The sequence below is a fragment of the Oncorhynchus clarkii genome, chromosome 28, assembly GCF_045791955.1.
Source record: "Oncorhynchus clarkii lewisi isolate Uvic-CL-2024 chromosome 28, UVic_Ocla_1.0, whole genome shotgun sequence".
In the NCBI taxonomy this organism is placed as follows: domain Eukaryota; kingdom Metazoa; phylum Chordata; class Actinopteri; order Salmoniformes; family Salmonidae; genus Oncorhynchus; species Oncorhynchus clarkii.
The window spans coordinates 34,308,886-34,322,925 of NC_092174.1; the positions used below are offsets into that span (position 1 = coordinate 34,308,886).

Sequence of the window (14,040 nt, forward strand, 5' to 3'; positions counted from 1 at the left end):
CATTGTTTAGTTAAAAAATATAGATACTGCATATCGTAAAACAGTGTCCCCAGGAGGCCGTGCATTGAAATTCTCCTTCCTGCGATTACAGGAAGTGACTTAATTGGGGGTCTTAGTTGCGGTTCCGAATGGTTAAAAAGGTTGAATCTTCCCAAATTGTACATATTTGTGACCGTGGGACTGTCGTGACTCGGCATATGAAATTTGAATTCAATCAAACAAAAAGCATTATTGACCTTCATTGGACACAATGGTCTTGCACTTCAAGAAACTAAGAGCCTTGTTATGAATTCTTAAAAGGATTCTGAAGAAGATATTGGACTTTTTTTTTTAGATTGACTAGAAATGTGAAATTGTCTGTGTATGTCTGCCTGCCTGTGTGCCTGTCTGTCTGTCTGTCTGTCTGTCTGTGGGGAGACAGGGAAAGAAGGGGGAGAGAAAACGGAGTGGGGAGGAGAGAGAGAAAGGGGGAGAGTAAGGGAGGGGGAGAAAGTGGAAAAATACGGGAGAGAGAAAGGATGGGGAGGAGGGAGAGAGAAAGAAGGGGAGAGTGAGGGAGGAGAAGAGAGAGGAAAGTGAGAGAGGGAGATGGTGAAGGAGGGAGGGGGTGAGAAAGGAGAGAGGGGAAGAGAGGGTCAACATACAGAGGTGGGAAAGAGGAGGGAGACAGAGGAGGGAGAGGAAGAGAGTGAGAGAGATGAGGGGAGGGAAAGGCTGGGGAAAGGAGGGAAATAATGGAGGGGGAGGAGGGAGAGAGACAAGGGGGGGAGTGAGGAAAGGGGAGAGAGGGGGAGAGAGGGGAATGAGGGATGAGAGAAAGGAGGGAGAGGAGGGAAAGAGAGATGAGAGGATGTGGGGGATTTAAAGACGTTAGGAGAGAGGGAGGCTGGAGGAGAGAGAGAGAGTGAAGGGGGAGAGGGAACGAGAGGGGAGAGAGAGACAGAGGGTGAGAAAGGGGAGAGGGTGGAGGGGTTGAAAGAAGGGAAGGGAGAAAGATGATAGACATGAGATAAACAAGAAAAACATCAACCGTGTGAAACTCATCTTTGTGTCTCAATGCAGAGAAAGAAACAGTAAAACATGTAATAATAAAAGTTATGGTGTCTCTATTGTCGTGACGTGTGTTTTGTCCTATATTTTTATTTATTTTTTAATCGCAGCCCCTGTCTCCACAGGAGGTCTTTTGCCTTTCTGCAGGCCGTCATTGTAAATAAGAATTGGTTCTTAACTGACTTGCATAGGTGATCAAATTCAAATGAAACAAAAATATGAACGCAACATGCAACAATTTCAAAGCTTTTACTAAGTTAAAGTTCATATAAGGAAATCAATCAATTTAAATAGATTCATTAGGCCCTAATCGATGGATTTTACGTTCCTTAAATACAGATATGCATCGGTTGGTCACAGATCATATTTAAAATAAAGTGGGAGTATGGATCAGAAAACCTGTCAGTATTTGGTGTGACCATCCTTTGCCTAATGCAGCGCAACATATCTCCTTCGCATTGAGTTGATCAGGCTGTTGATTGTAGCCTGTGGAATGTTGTCCCACTCCTCCTCAATGGCTGTGCAAAGTTGCTGGATATTGGCGGGAACTGGAACACACTGTCGTACACGTTGATCCAAAGCATTCCAAACGTGCTTAATGGGTGATATGTTATGTGAGTATGCAGGCCATGGCAGAACTTTAAGCTTCCAAGAATTGTGTACAGATTCTTGCAACATGGGGTATTATCATGCTGAATAATATTTCAACTGGACAAAAGCTTCGTCAATAGGAAAGGAGAAACAAGAAAGACGCGTTCCCGATCAGGCACATGTCTGATGAATGGAAATTTCCACTGGCCACTGATTGAAAGTGCTGTATCTCCCTAATTATTCAGAGTAAACGCCTGAAACAATGCCTAAATACATGTAGAGGAAGCCATAGAGACCCTGAACTGGGTCCTAAGTCTTTGTATAGAAGATAGGCTTTCAATGGAAAAACATCCTTTCAAAATAATAGTACCTGCTGGTTGGATTTTCTCCGGGTTTTCGCCTGCCATATCAGTTCTGTTATACTCACAGACATTATTTTAACAGTTTTGGAAACTTTAGAGTGGTTTCTATACTAATTATATGCATATCCTATCTTCTGGGCCTGAGTAGCAGGCAGTTTAATTTGGGCACACTTTTCATCCAAAATTCTGAATGCTGCCCCCTACCCTAGTGAAGTTAAAACTATTTAACTAACTATTGAGCAGTCTTATGGCTTGGGGCTCGAAGCTGTTCAGGGTCATGTTGGTTACAGACTTGGTGCATTGGTACCACTTGCCGTGGGGTTGCAGAGAAACCATTATATGACTTGGGTGGCTGGAGTCTTTGACAATTTCATCTTTCATCTGACACCGCCTGGTATAGAGGTCCTGGATGGCAGGGAGCTCGGCCCCAGTGATGTACTGGGAAGTAGGCACTACCCTCTGTAAGCTCAGTCGGAAGCCAAGTAATTGCCAAGCCAAGCGGTGATGCAGCCAGTTAAGATGCTCTCAATGGTGAAGGGGGGAAGAGGCGTTGTCGTAACCTCTTCATGACTCTGTTGGTGTTTTTGGTCCATGATAGATGATTATTGTTGTGGACACCGAGGAACTTGAAGCTCTAAACCCGCACAACTACAGCCCTGTTGAAGTGAATGGGGGCGTGCTCTGCCCTTTGTTTCTGTAGCATTGAAGGCAAGTGAAGCCAGCAAGCATTTGCCCTCCCTTGACAAAAAAATATATAAAAATGTGCAAATCAGCATTTAGCTAAACTGAGTGAGCTTAACTGTGAATGGTCCTGGTGCAGCAAAAAAAGTATCATGCGAATCCAGCTTGGATTTTAGCGTCACTCCTATCAAATCCCATTGAGAGCATGTTATTGACAGAACAACTTGAATTGTTGCATTTTGTTGTGTTGTTGTCCTCCGATGGCAGCTAGCTAGCTAAAATGGGCCCTTTCCTAAATTAGCCATAGATGGAAGTAGTTATTTGGACTTCCGGTTTTACTTAATTGTCAGTACTGGCCAATGATTACAATGGTGATTCTGCACCAACCATTAATTCATACATTGTTGTGTCCCCGGCCTGAGAGGATGGAAGTTTCATATGTAGTTAGATGAAGGCTAATGTTAACTAGCTAACATTGCCCATGAATGGAAGTTAGGCAATCAAGTATTTTAGCCATGTAGCCTAGGACAAAGACAAATAAAAGGTGTACTGTATGACAGAGTGATAGACCGTTTCAGCAACATGAAAGAGGAGGAAGGAATTGGTGTTTCTCTACAAGTAGCGTGAGTCAACATGTTTTTTCTACTTGCACAACGTGCATGCACACACACTTACACATACACACAAATAAGAACCATGGACAGTCACATCATATTTAGCTTATGTTGATTGGACTAAACCGTTTTTGGTACATTTTAGTTGTCACTGTATTAGACTAAGCAGAGGTGATTTGATCATGTTGAAATGTTGAAGTTGAAATGGTGCTATAATATTGGAGGCAACTTTCTTTGCTACTTGCGGTATCTCTCTGTGGTTCTAAATTAATAGTTATTTAGTTGTCCGAAATGTCGGAAACTAACTTGCTTGACCATGCTGTAGGTCATGTAACTGTCTATTACTGTACATGCAATATGCATTGCCGGACTTGACTGGATAGAGGTCGCTATCCGGTTTTGTGATAAAAAAAAACAAAGGTTTGGTTGAATGTATTATTCCACAATGTCTTCTTATTGTCTCTGCCTTTAGGCCAATATATCACGGTCGCACATGACATAACAGTTCATAGAGCAAACAACGGAATAATCGACACATAGGTTGTAATACGGCTTCTCCAGGGATTTTATCCACGCACCGCTACTGCTAGGCTAGGCTATGCATCGAGTCTCTAATGGTCATTAAAAAAGCGTTAATGGTCCAATCAACAGTATAAGACACCAAGGCTATATAGGGGCTGTTAGTCCCAGATATTCCATGGTAAAACCATCGCCCCATATAATTAACTTTCAGCCATACATTTTCAGTTGGATTCAGAAACAGGAGTAATGGTCATCTTTACAGCTCTCCAAACGTCCGAAATTCAGTGATGAAGATCTCAGTCCTGCGTGAGCCCTTTGAATAGTTTGTGTGTGTGTCACGACTGCCCGGGTTCTCGCACTTCGACACCACTCAGGGCTCGCCCGTGGTTGACAGCGCGTGGTTCGCGCTGGACCCTCCTTCTCGTCTCCTCCTCTTTCCCTTCTCTCTCTCTCTCTCTGTCTCTCTCTCGCTTTCTCTCTCTTTTCCTTCTTTCCTCTACTCCGCTCATTCACGAGGGCTCGCTCACCAACTCTACACGAAACAGGGATGCAGCGAGCGCAAGGCGCAGCCTGAAAAATGGCACGAGTCTTCCCTGGGATCTATCCATCCCTTTTCATTTTCTCCCCCTTTCTTTTTCACGCGTTTGCGCCATGTAAAGGCTTACGGAATTACCCGGATAATGAAGGTAAGAGAGTGCTTAACGATTTTTTAGGTTTTGACTCGGTGATTTGAACCTAGGGGGTTGTTGCGGTGTACAGTAGGTGGAAGGCGGGAGCCCCGGTTAGTCCACCGTGGACGTAACGGTATAGAGTCGCTTCGTTAAGTTCACTGACGGTGTGGTCGGTATGAATCATGCATAATGTCAGCTAGGGCACGGAAAGCGGTGTAGAAGTATGGGAAACTGTAGATTCTTCATGAAACACGACATTAAATGTGTATAGCATTGAGGCAATGCTTTGGAGATATATGTGGAGGCAACATGGTATGCGCAGGAGAAATAAAGAAATCATTTAACTTCAGAAGCACAACTTATAGCTTTTCTTGTATTGGGCAATGGTTGAAGACACATTTGACCTTTAAGACACATTCAACTTGTATGGGTTTGATAATAATAATACTGATATTAGGCCGGATAATGATGGCACATTATTTTCAAGTAAGGGCTACTGGTCTACGCTACAGCAGTGTTTCAAATCAGGACTAAGCTAGCAATTACAGTAGATTTGTCACACATTGCTGCTGGGGCTCTCTCTTCGTTATTGTATTAACATTGATATGCCTACTCAGCTCAAAATTAGAGCGGACCATTTGCTGAGTAACTACTCCCCTCCTAACTACTTAAATGTAGATCCGCAAGCACAGGGTTTGAAGAGATTGTCATATGGGTGAAATTCTATAAGCACTGTCTTTGAGACATATTTGATCACTCTGTGGTTTGATCATGTAATGATGTTCATGCGTTATGTGTGCAGTTATTACTAATCAGTTATGAATTGACTGTCCAGTTGCTTGATACTTTCTTACAACTGTGTTATGACATAATCTGACTAATATTCGTAGTGAATTAATTTTTGTGAAAGTTCTGAGTTTCGAAGCACTTCCCGAGCCTTCCTTTCTCCCGTTTAGTGGCGTGTCTGTGACTGGAGCAGCCGGTACTCCGTAAGGTGTTAGAACAAAGCTTTCGAATTGGACGTGCGGAGCTATACATCCTATTGACAAGCACCCCCCCCCCCCCCCCCTCCTCTCACACACACACACACACACACACACACACACACACACACACACACACACACACACACACACACACACACACACACACACATCCACCCTGGTGGCCAGTGATGCCTCTTGTGTCAGCTGCTTTCATATGAATTTGGGGTTTTAACCCCATCCCAAATGTTAACCCTGTGTGTGTAATCCCTTGGATCCCATGACTCTGGAACAGAATGCGTGTTCGATCCCAGTCGTGCACACTGGATTTTTATTTGAGGTTATAACCCTATCCCATTCTGTGATATTCTGCTGTGAGAGCTTGTTGGTTGAACAGTGTCGTTGCAGTGAAGTGAAAGAGAATATCAGTTGTGTTGTGTTGTGTCTTTGATTGTATGTCACACACACACACACACACACACACACACACACACACACACACACACAAACAAATGTCACACAAACACACACACACACACACACACACACACACACACACACACACACACACACACACACACACACACACACACACACACACACACACACACACACACACACACACCACACACACACACACACACACACACACACACTGTGTAGTTCATACTGTACATTCCCACTCAGGGGATAGGAAGGCAGCAGGCACCGGAAACAAAAGACACAGCATGAGAAAAGACAACACAGTGTTTAAAAATTCATCAAATGACTTTTACGCATGATGAAACCTACTGGAAGCAAAGGAAACCCGTGCTGATTTAGATCAGGGGTGGGAAACTCCAGTCCTCGACGGCCTGATTGGTGTCACACTTTCTCCATCCCTAGCAAACACAGCTAATTAATCAAATTGCATTCGAACCTGAAGAGTCAGGCGTGTTAGCTGGGGGCAAAACTGTGACACCAATCAGGCCCTCGAGGACTGGAATTGCCCACCCCTGATGTAGATAAATGTTTGTTTGTATGTGTGTGTGTGTGTATGTGTGTGTGTGTGTGTGTGTGTGTTGTTCTGTCCTGTATATCTTGATGATTCCAAGACTTAAGGGAGAAGGCAGGTCATAGGCCGTAGGTGAAGCAACACTGACACTCCGTTGATGTCAGTATCCTGCTGTCACCCTCTCATCCTCCGATTAGTGGTTGCAACTCCAAGTGTGTGAGTGTGTGTGTGTGTGTGTGTGTGTGTGTGTGTGTGTGTGTGTGTGTGTGTGTGTGTGTGTGTGTGTGTGTGTGTGTGTGTGTGTGTTGCTTTCTGTAGGCAGTATAATCCAATGAAACCTGTTTTCAGAGCCAAATTACTTTCTGTTTTGTATTTTCTTGTGGCAAATAAAATCTCTCTCTCTCTCTCTCTCTCTCTCTCTCTCTCTCTCTCTCTCTCTCTCTCTCTCTCTCTCTCTCTCTCTCTCTCTCTCTCTCTATCATTCTTGGCTCTCGTGCTGTGATTGCTCGCTGAGCAATTGCTCAGTGTGTGTGTGTGTAGTTCTGAATATGTGTTTGTGTTATTGTAAGCTTCTGCTGAGGCTAATAGAGGTGAATATGAATGTGATGACATGTGATTAGTGGTTTGATTTGGACTGAGGGGAAATCAGTGAGAGTGACAGAGAGACCTAAAATATATTTATGTTTATTTATTTCCCCTTTTGTTCTTTAACTATTTGCACATCATTACAACACTAGAGCATTGGGCCAGTAACCGAAAGGTTGCTGGATCGAATCCCCGAGCTGACAAGGTACAAATATGTCATTCTGCCCATGAGCAAGGCAGTTAACCCACTGTTCCCCGGGCACCCGAAGACGGGGATGTCAATTATGGCAGGTCCCCGCACCTCTCTGATTCAGAGGGGTTGGGTTAAGTGCAGAAGATGCATTTCAGTTGAATGCATTCAGTTGTACAACTGACTAGGTATCCCCCTATCCCTTTTCCCTAGACATAATATGACATTTGTGTATAATGAACTGTGTATAATGTTTACTGTTCATTTTTTATTGTTTAGCATCTATTTCACTCACTTTGGCAATGTAAACATATGTTTCACATTGTCAATAAAGCCTCTGAAATTTTGAGAGAGAGAGAGAGAGAGAGAGAGAGAGAGAGAGAGAGAGAGAGAGAGAGAGAGAGAGAGAGAGAGAGAGAGAGAGAGAGAGAGAGAGAGAGAGAGAGAGAGAGAGAGAGAGAGAGAGAGAGAGAGAGAGAGAGAGAGAGAGAGAGAGAGAGAGAGAGAGAGAGAGAGAGAGGGGGCAGGTGTAGTGACCATGTTGAACAGCAGATGGTGCTTCAACTCACTGTCACTCCCAGCCCTGGGGGGAGACTCACACAGGGCGCTCCATGGGCCGGTTGAGCAGTACACAGCGTTTTGGAAATATTCAGATAGAAATATACTATGTAGAACAAACATGCCTCTCTGACATGTGCAATAAGAAACCACATTGTCTCTGTTCATGGCGTTTCTGTCTGCAGCATTCAACAACGTTTAGCTGCTGAACGTGGCCCTGGTGACTATGATTTCAGGGTCAAATTCACTAGGAACCAAACAGAAGCAAACAGGGAGGGACGACCTGAACTTGTCCAATGAGAAATGCTTGTTTTTGTTTTCTGTTGCCCAAAACATTTCAATGGTATACAATAATGAATATGGCCCACGTGTTAACGAAGCATACCGTGAATTATGCTTAGTTATGCTCTTTGTATATTTAATTTAACACCAGCAGAATGTACACCAGGATGATTTGAACTTTGACCAAGCACCAAAACGGCCTGCACTACATAGATTAATGGGTTAGTTCTGCTAGCTTGAACTCCCAGTCTGCTTAGTGTGCTTCACTGGTTTTAAATGATACCCCCCAGACACATACAAACACACATGAACACGTGAATGCACACACACACGCACATTCCCACAAGCAATCACCAGTGCCGATGCAAGCATATGTAAAACAAACACTTGTACACACACGCACACGCCTCAAGTTCCTGAGAAACCGTATTCATGAGGGCAGAGGTCGTCTGTGGTTTAATTGCTTTAATCTGTAATAGTTGTAGTTATTGGCAGGTCTCCCTTCCTTGTAACAACCGTGCCCTTGGACAGATGAGGACATTGATCTTCTCTCTTCGTTTTTCTCTGTCTTGATCTTCCTAATTCTACCCTCATTCTCTATCTTCTTCCTCCATGTCTTCCTCTGTTTCATTCCCCCATTCTCTCCCAGCTCTCTCTCCCATTCATTTTTACCATACCTCTCTTCTTTCTCTCTCAACTAATTTTCCCTCTTTCCAACCTTCTCTCACTCTGTCTCTTTCCATCCTTCTCTCTCCCTCCTCTCTCTCCACTGCAACTGACCTGCCCCTCTATTAGCTGATGATATGTAGCCGCAAAGAGCTTACAGGTCTCACACACACACACACACACACACACACACACACACACACACACACACACACACACACACACACACACACACACACACACACACACACACACACACACACACACACACAGCTTCCCTGGCCTGACTGTTAGACGTTTTGCTCCGTTTCCCTCGTCTGGTACACCCTCTCACCCCTCTGTCGGTCTTACCCCCTCTCACTAGAGGTCTTCCCGAGTGCAAAAACTTTGACCCATTTCGAAATGGACCCCGGGCTTTCCTCCATAATATTTATAGAGACCCAGTCCGAACAGACCCAATGACAACCAGATCTGGCCCTGTATAGACCTGGGCCTGTCCAGATCCAGTCTGATCCAATCCAAGTGAGGGAAGAAGCAGATTTATTTTATACGTTATTCACTGAAGCTGTTATTGCACGCACTGAAGGTGAGAGGAATGAACGTGCTAGTAGCAGGCGGGGGAGGGACCATGCTGTGTGTTTGTGACTGTATGTGGCTGAGTGGGTTGATGAGGAGAGAGAGAGAGACAGCAGCAAGCAAGTTGACTCGCACTAGTTACTAACTTCTAGCTGCCAAAGCTAGGTTATTTATCACCTTTTTGGATTACATAGTACCTGTTTTGACTAGCTAGTTAGAGAAGCTAGCTAGTTAACAAAGCTAGTTAGCTACCTAGCTGTGTTGGCTAATTGAGGCTACATAGGCTGCAGTTACAACAAAACTCTATTCAAAGTGTTAGATAGCAGCCTACCTGCTGTTTCTTTGTTTTTGTAGCCTGTCCTTCTCATTACATTTTTCATTCCATCATTTTAATTCCATCTTCCATTGATCTCCTAACTTGCTTGCCATGGCAAGTGATAAGAATGGTGCCGGAGGGAATGGCTGCCATTTTACGGGCTCCTAGCCAATTGTGTTAATTTGTTGGGGTTTTTCTGCGATGTTTGTAACTCATTTTGTACATAATGTTTCTGCTACCATTTCTTATGACCGAAAAGAGCTTCTGGATATCAGTACAGCGATTACTCACCTCGAAATGGACGAAGATGATGTGAAGGATATACTGCTGCTCCCGGACCAGGCACAAAACCCTGTCGTTCTCATGATGAGGAGACACCCGTTGAGGGGAGGCAGATCCGGGAGCCTTGTCAGAATTTGTTGGTGTGTGGGTAACCCACCTCTACCATATGTCCTATTGGCCAACGTGCAATCATTGTAGAATAAATTGGATGAGCTCCATTCAAGACTATCCAACCAACCGGACATAATTGTAATATCTTATGTTTCACCGAGTCGTGGCTGAACGACGACATGGATAATATACAGTTGGCTGGGTTTTCCATCCGTCGACAAGACAGAACACCTACATCCAGTAAGATGGTGGTCTGTGTCTTTTTGTCAATAACAGCTTGTGCATGAAATCTAATATAAAAAAGTATTGTTTTTTTCTCGCCTGATGTAGAGTACCTCATGATAAGCTGTAGACCATACTATTTACGAAGAGTGTTTTCCTCTATATTTTTCATAGCTGTCTATTTATCACCACAAACCGATGCTGGCACTAAGACCGCACTAAACGAGCTGTATAAGGCCATAAGCAAACTAGAAAATGCTCATCCAGAGGCGGCACCCCTAGTGGCCGGGGACTTTAATGCCTTAAAACTTAAATGTGTTTTACCTAATTTCTACCAGCATGTCACATGTGCAACCAGAGGAAAAAAACTCTAGACCAACTTTACTCCACACACAGAAATGTGTACAAAGCTCTCACCCGCCCTCCATTTGGCAAATCAGACCATAATTCCATCGTCCTGATTCCTGCTTACAAGCAAAAGCTAAAGGAGGAAGTACCAGTGACTCGCTCAATACGGAGGTGGTCAGATGTCAGATGCTAAGAGCTGCCGCTTTCAAGGAGCGGGACTCTAACCCTAACGCTTATAAGAAATCCCGCTATGCCCTCCGACGAACCGTCAAACAGGCAAAGCGTCAAGACAGGTTTAAAATGTTATCCTACTACACCGGTTCTGATGCTTGTCGGATGTGGCAGGGCTGGCAAACTATTACGGACTACAAAGGGAAGCCCAGCCACAAGCTACCTAGTGACACATGCCTACCAGACGAGCTAAATGACTTCTATGCTTGCTTGGAGGCAAGCAACACATTAGCGTGCATGAGAGCACAAACTGTTTCGGACAACTGTGTGATCACGCTATCCGTGGCAGATGTGAGTAAGACCTTTAAACAGGTCAAAATTCACAAGGCTGCATGGCAAGATGGATTACCAGGATGTGCACTCAGAGCATGCTCTGACCAACGGGCAAGTGTCTTCACAGACATTTTCAACCTGTCCCTGACCGAGTCTGTAATACCTACATGCTTCAAGCAGACCACCACAGTCCCTGTGCCCAAGAACACCAAGGTAACCTGCCTAAATGACTACTGACCCTTAGCACTAATATCTGTAGCTATGAAGTGCTTTGAAAGGCTGGTCATGGCTCACATCAACACCGTCATCCCAGAAACCCTAGACCCACTTCAATTCGCATAGCGCCCGAACAGATCCACAGATGACGCAATCTCTATTGCCCTCCACACTGCCCTTTCCCAGCTGGACAAAATTAACCCATACGTTATAATGCTTTTCATTGACTTCAGCTCAGCATTCATCACCATAGTGCACTCAAAGCTTATCACTAAGCCAAGGACCCTGGGAATAAACACCTTCTTCTGTAACTGGATCCTGAAATTCTTGATGGGCCTCCCCCAGGTAGTAAGGGTAGGCAACAACACATCTGCCACACTGACCCTCAACACGAGCGCCCCTCAGGGGTGCATGCTTAGTCCCTTCTTGTATTCCCTGTTCACCCATGACTTTGTGGTCGGGCATGACTCCAACACCATCATTAAGTTTGCCGACGACACGATGATGGTAGGCCTGATCACCGACAACGATGACACAGATTATAGGGAGGAGGTCAGAAACCTGGCAGTGTGGTTCCATTACAACAACCTCTCCCTCAACGTGATCAAGACAAAGGAGCTGATCGTGGACTACAGGAAAGGGAGGGCAGAGCATGTCCCCATTCACAGAGCTTTAGTGGAGCAGGTAGAGAGCTTTAAGTTCCTTGGTGTCCATATCACCAAGGTCCAAACACAACAAGACAGTTGTGAAGAGGGCACAACAATGCCTATTCCCCTTCAGGAGACTGAAAAGTATTGGCATGGGTCCTCAGATCCTCAAAAAAGTTTTACAGCTGTGCATTGTGACTGGTTGCAAAAAGCTCCTGAACCTCTATGGGATCGGTCCCCCCCCCCCCCCCCCCCCCCCCGCGGGACGGTTGAGCTGGCATGCGCTAATGTGATTAGCATGAAGTTGTAATTAACAAGAACATTTCCCAGGACATCGACATATCTGATATGGGCAGAAAACTTAAATTACAGTGAAATAATAACATGCTATTGTTTGAGGTGAGTTCACAGTTATGAACTTGAAATTGTAATAATAAACTAAGTAGGCACATTTGGGCAGACTTGATACAACATTTAGAACAGAAATACAATGGTTCATTGGATCAGTCTGACACTTTGCACATAAACCACTGCCATCAAAATCTATATTGCACCTAAGCTTGAAAAATTCATTGTGGCCTTTCTCTTGCATTTCAAATATGATGAAAAAAATATATTTAAAAAAACGCATGTTTTTTTTCTATGTATTATCTTTTACGAGATCTAATGTGTTATATTCTCCTACATACATTTCACATTTCCACAATATGCATATCCTTGCTTCAGGTCTTGAGCTACAGGCAGTTAGATTTGGGTATATCATTTTCAGCGAAAATTGAAAGAAAGGGTCCGATCTTTAAAGCCATAAGACTGCCGAACAGTTAATCAAATGGCTACCCGGACTTTGAATGACCAGTTCAAACACACTCATCTTCAATTCCCACCCCCATATCCCTCTTCTTCTCCTCTATTTTCCTTTGTCCACTTCTTCCACCCGCACTTTTCTTCTTTCTAGCACTCTCTTTTCTCCACTTCTATTCCTCCCGTCTCTCTCCATTTGCCCCTTTCTTCATTGCTGGCCTTTTATTTGACTTAATTGAAGTGGCCTGTTTGATGCCTACTTTCCTCCATCCCTCCAACCCCCCACCCTTTTTGTCTTCTTTCCTCCAGTAGTGTGTAGTGTGAAGGGTGCCCAATGCTGTGGGTCTGAATGGCAGTAGTAGTGGGACTGTAAACCAACACCGTGGGACTGATTTGGTTTGGCTTCTATGGGATTTTAGGCTCAGACTTTTATTGCCAATGCCCTCTCCTCTTCACCCACCCACCCTCTTTCTTTCTTTCTTTCTTTCTTTCTTTCTTTCTTTCTTTCTTTCTTTCTTTCTTTCTTTCTTTCTTTCTTTCTCTCTCAGGCTCTCTCTCGTTCGTTTACCCCTTAAACATCTTTAATTCTCCTTCTCTCTCTTCTTTCTCTCCTTTTTCTCCCTTCTCTCACTCTCTCCTTCCCTCTCCTCCCCCTTCCATTTTTCAACCGGTAGTCATGCTCATTATGATTTCAAGGTGTTCATGTATGTGACTGTGGCTATGCCATTAGAGCTGCTAGTCAGCCAGTCAATCAATCAGTCAGCCAGTCAGTTGGTCGGTCAGCCGCTGAGTCAGCCAGTCAGTCAGTCAGTCAGTCGGTCAGTTGGTCAGCCAGCCAGTCAGTCTGTTAGTTAGTCAGTCAGTCGGTCAGTCATTCAGTCAGCCAGTCAGTCTGTCAGTCAATCAGTATGTGAAGTGGTGACAACCTGTCCTGGTTTAAATTGGGATTCTCCATAGGTATCTAGATCTGTCTCTTTCCCACTATCTCCTATTTGACACATTCATCCTCCACTCCCACTGTGTAGCCGTCTGCCTGTTCGCAACTCACTATTCTTGCCCAATTTACCTTCCGGTGACCACTGTCTGTGTGATAGCTCTGAGACAGTTTGTGTGTGTGTGTGTGTGTGTCAGGGTTCCGTTGGGGTCTGTCTTGAGTTGACCTTTCTCTGCACTCTGTTGGTTTTCCAGACGTTCCGTCTGAGAGAATGTAAGTGCTTGTTCCCCATAGATAGTCTGACACACACATGCACACTGTAAAAACATTGCTA

General features: G+C 44.4%; 1 protein-coding gene across 1 annotated transcript in view; it reads left to right on the forward strand.

The window, feature by feature from the left end:
• Nucleotides 1–4,364: 4,364 nt before the first annotated feature.
• The window catches only part of LOC139386629 (ephrin type-A receptor 3-like), a 183,350-nt gene continuing 173,674 nt past the window's right edge, over nt 4,365–14,040 (forward strand). Inside the window, exon 1 of the mRNA XM_071132367.1 lies at nt 4,365–4,506. Within this exon, the coding sequence (XP_070988468.1) occupies nt 4,398–4,506 (109 nt within the window). The 5' untranslated portion in view covers nt 4,365–4,397. The remainder of the gene's footprint in view (nt 4,507–14,040) is intronic.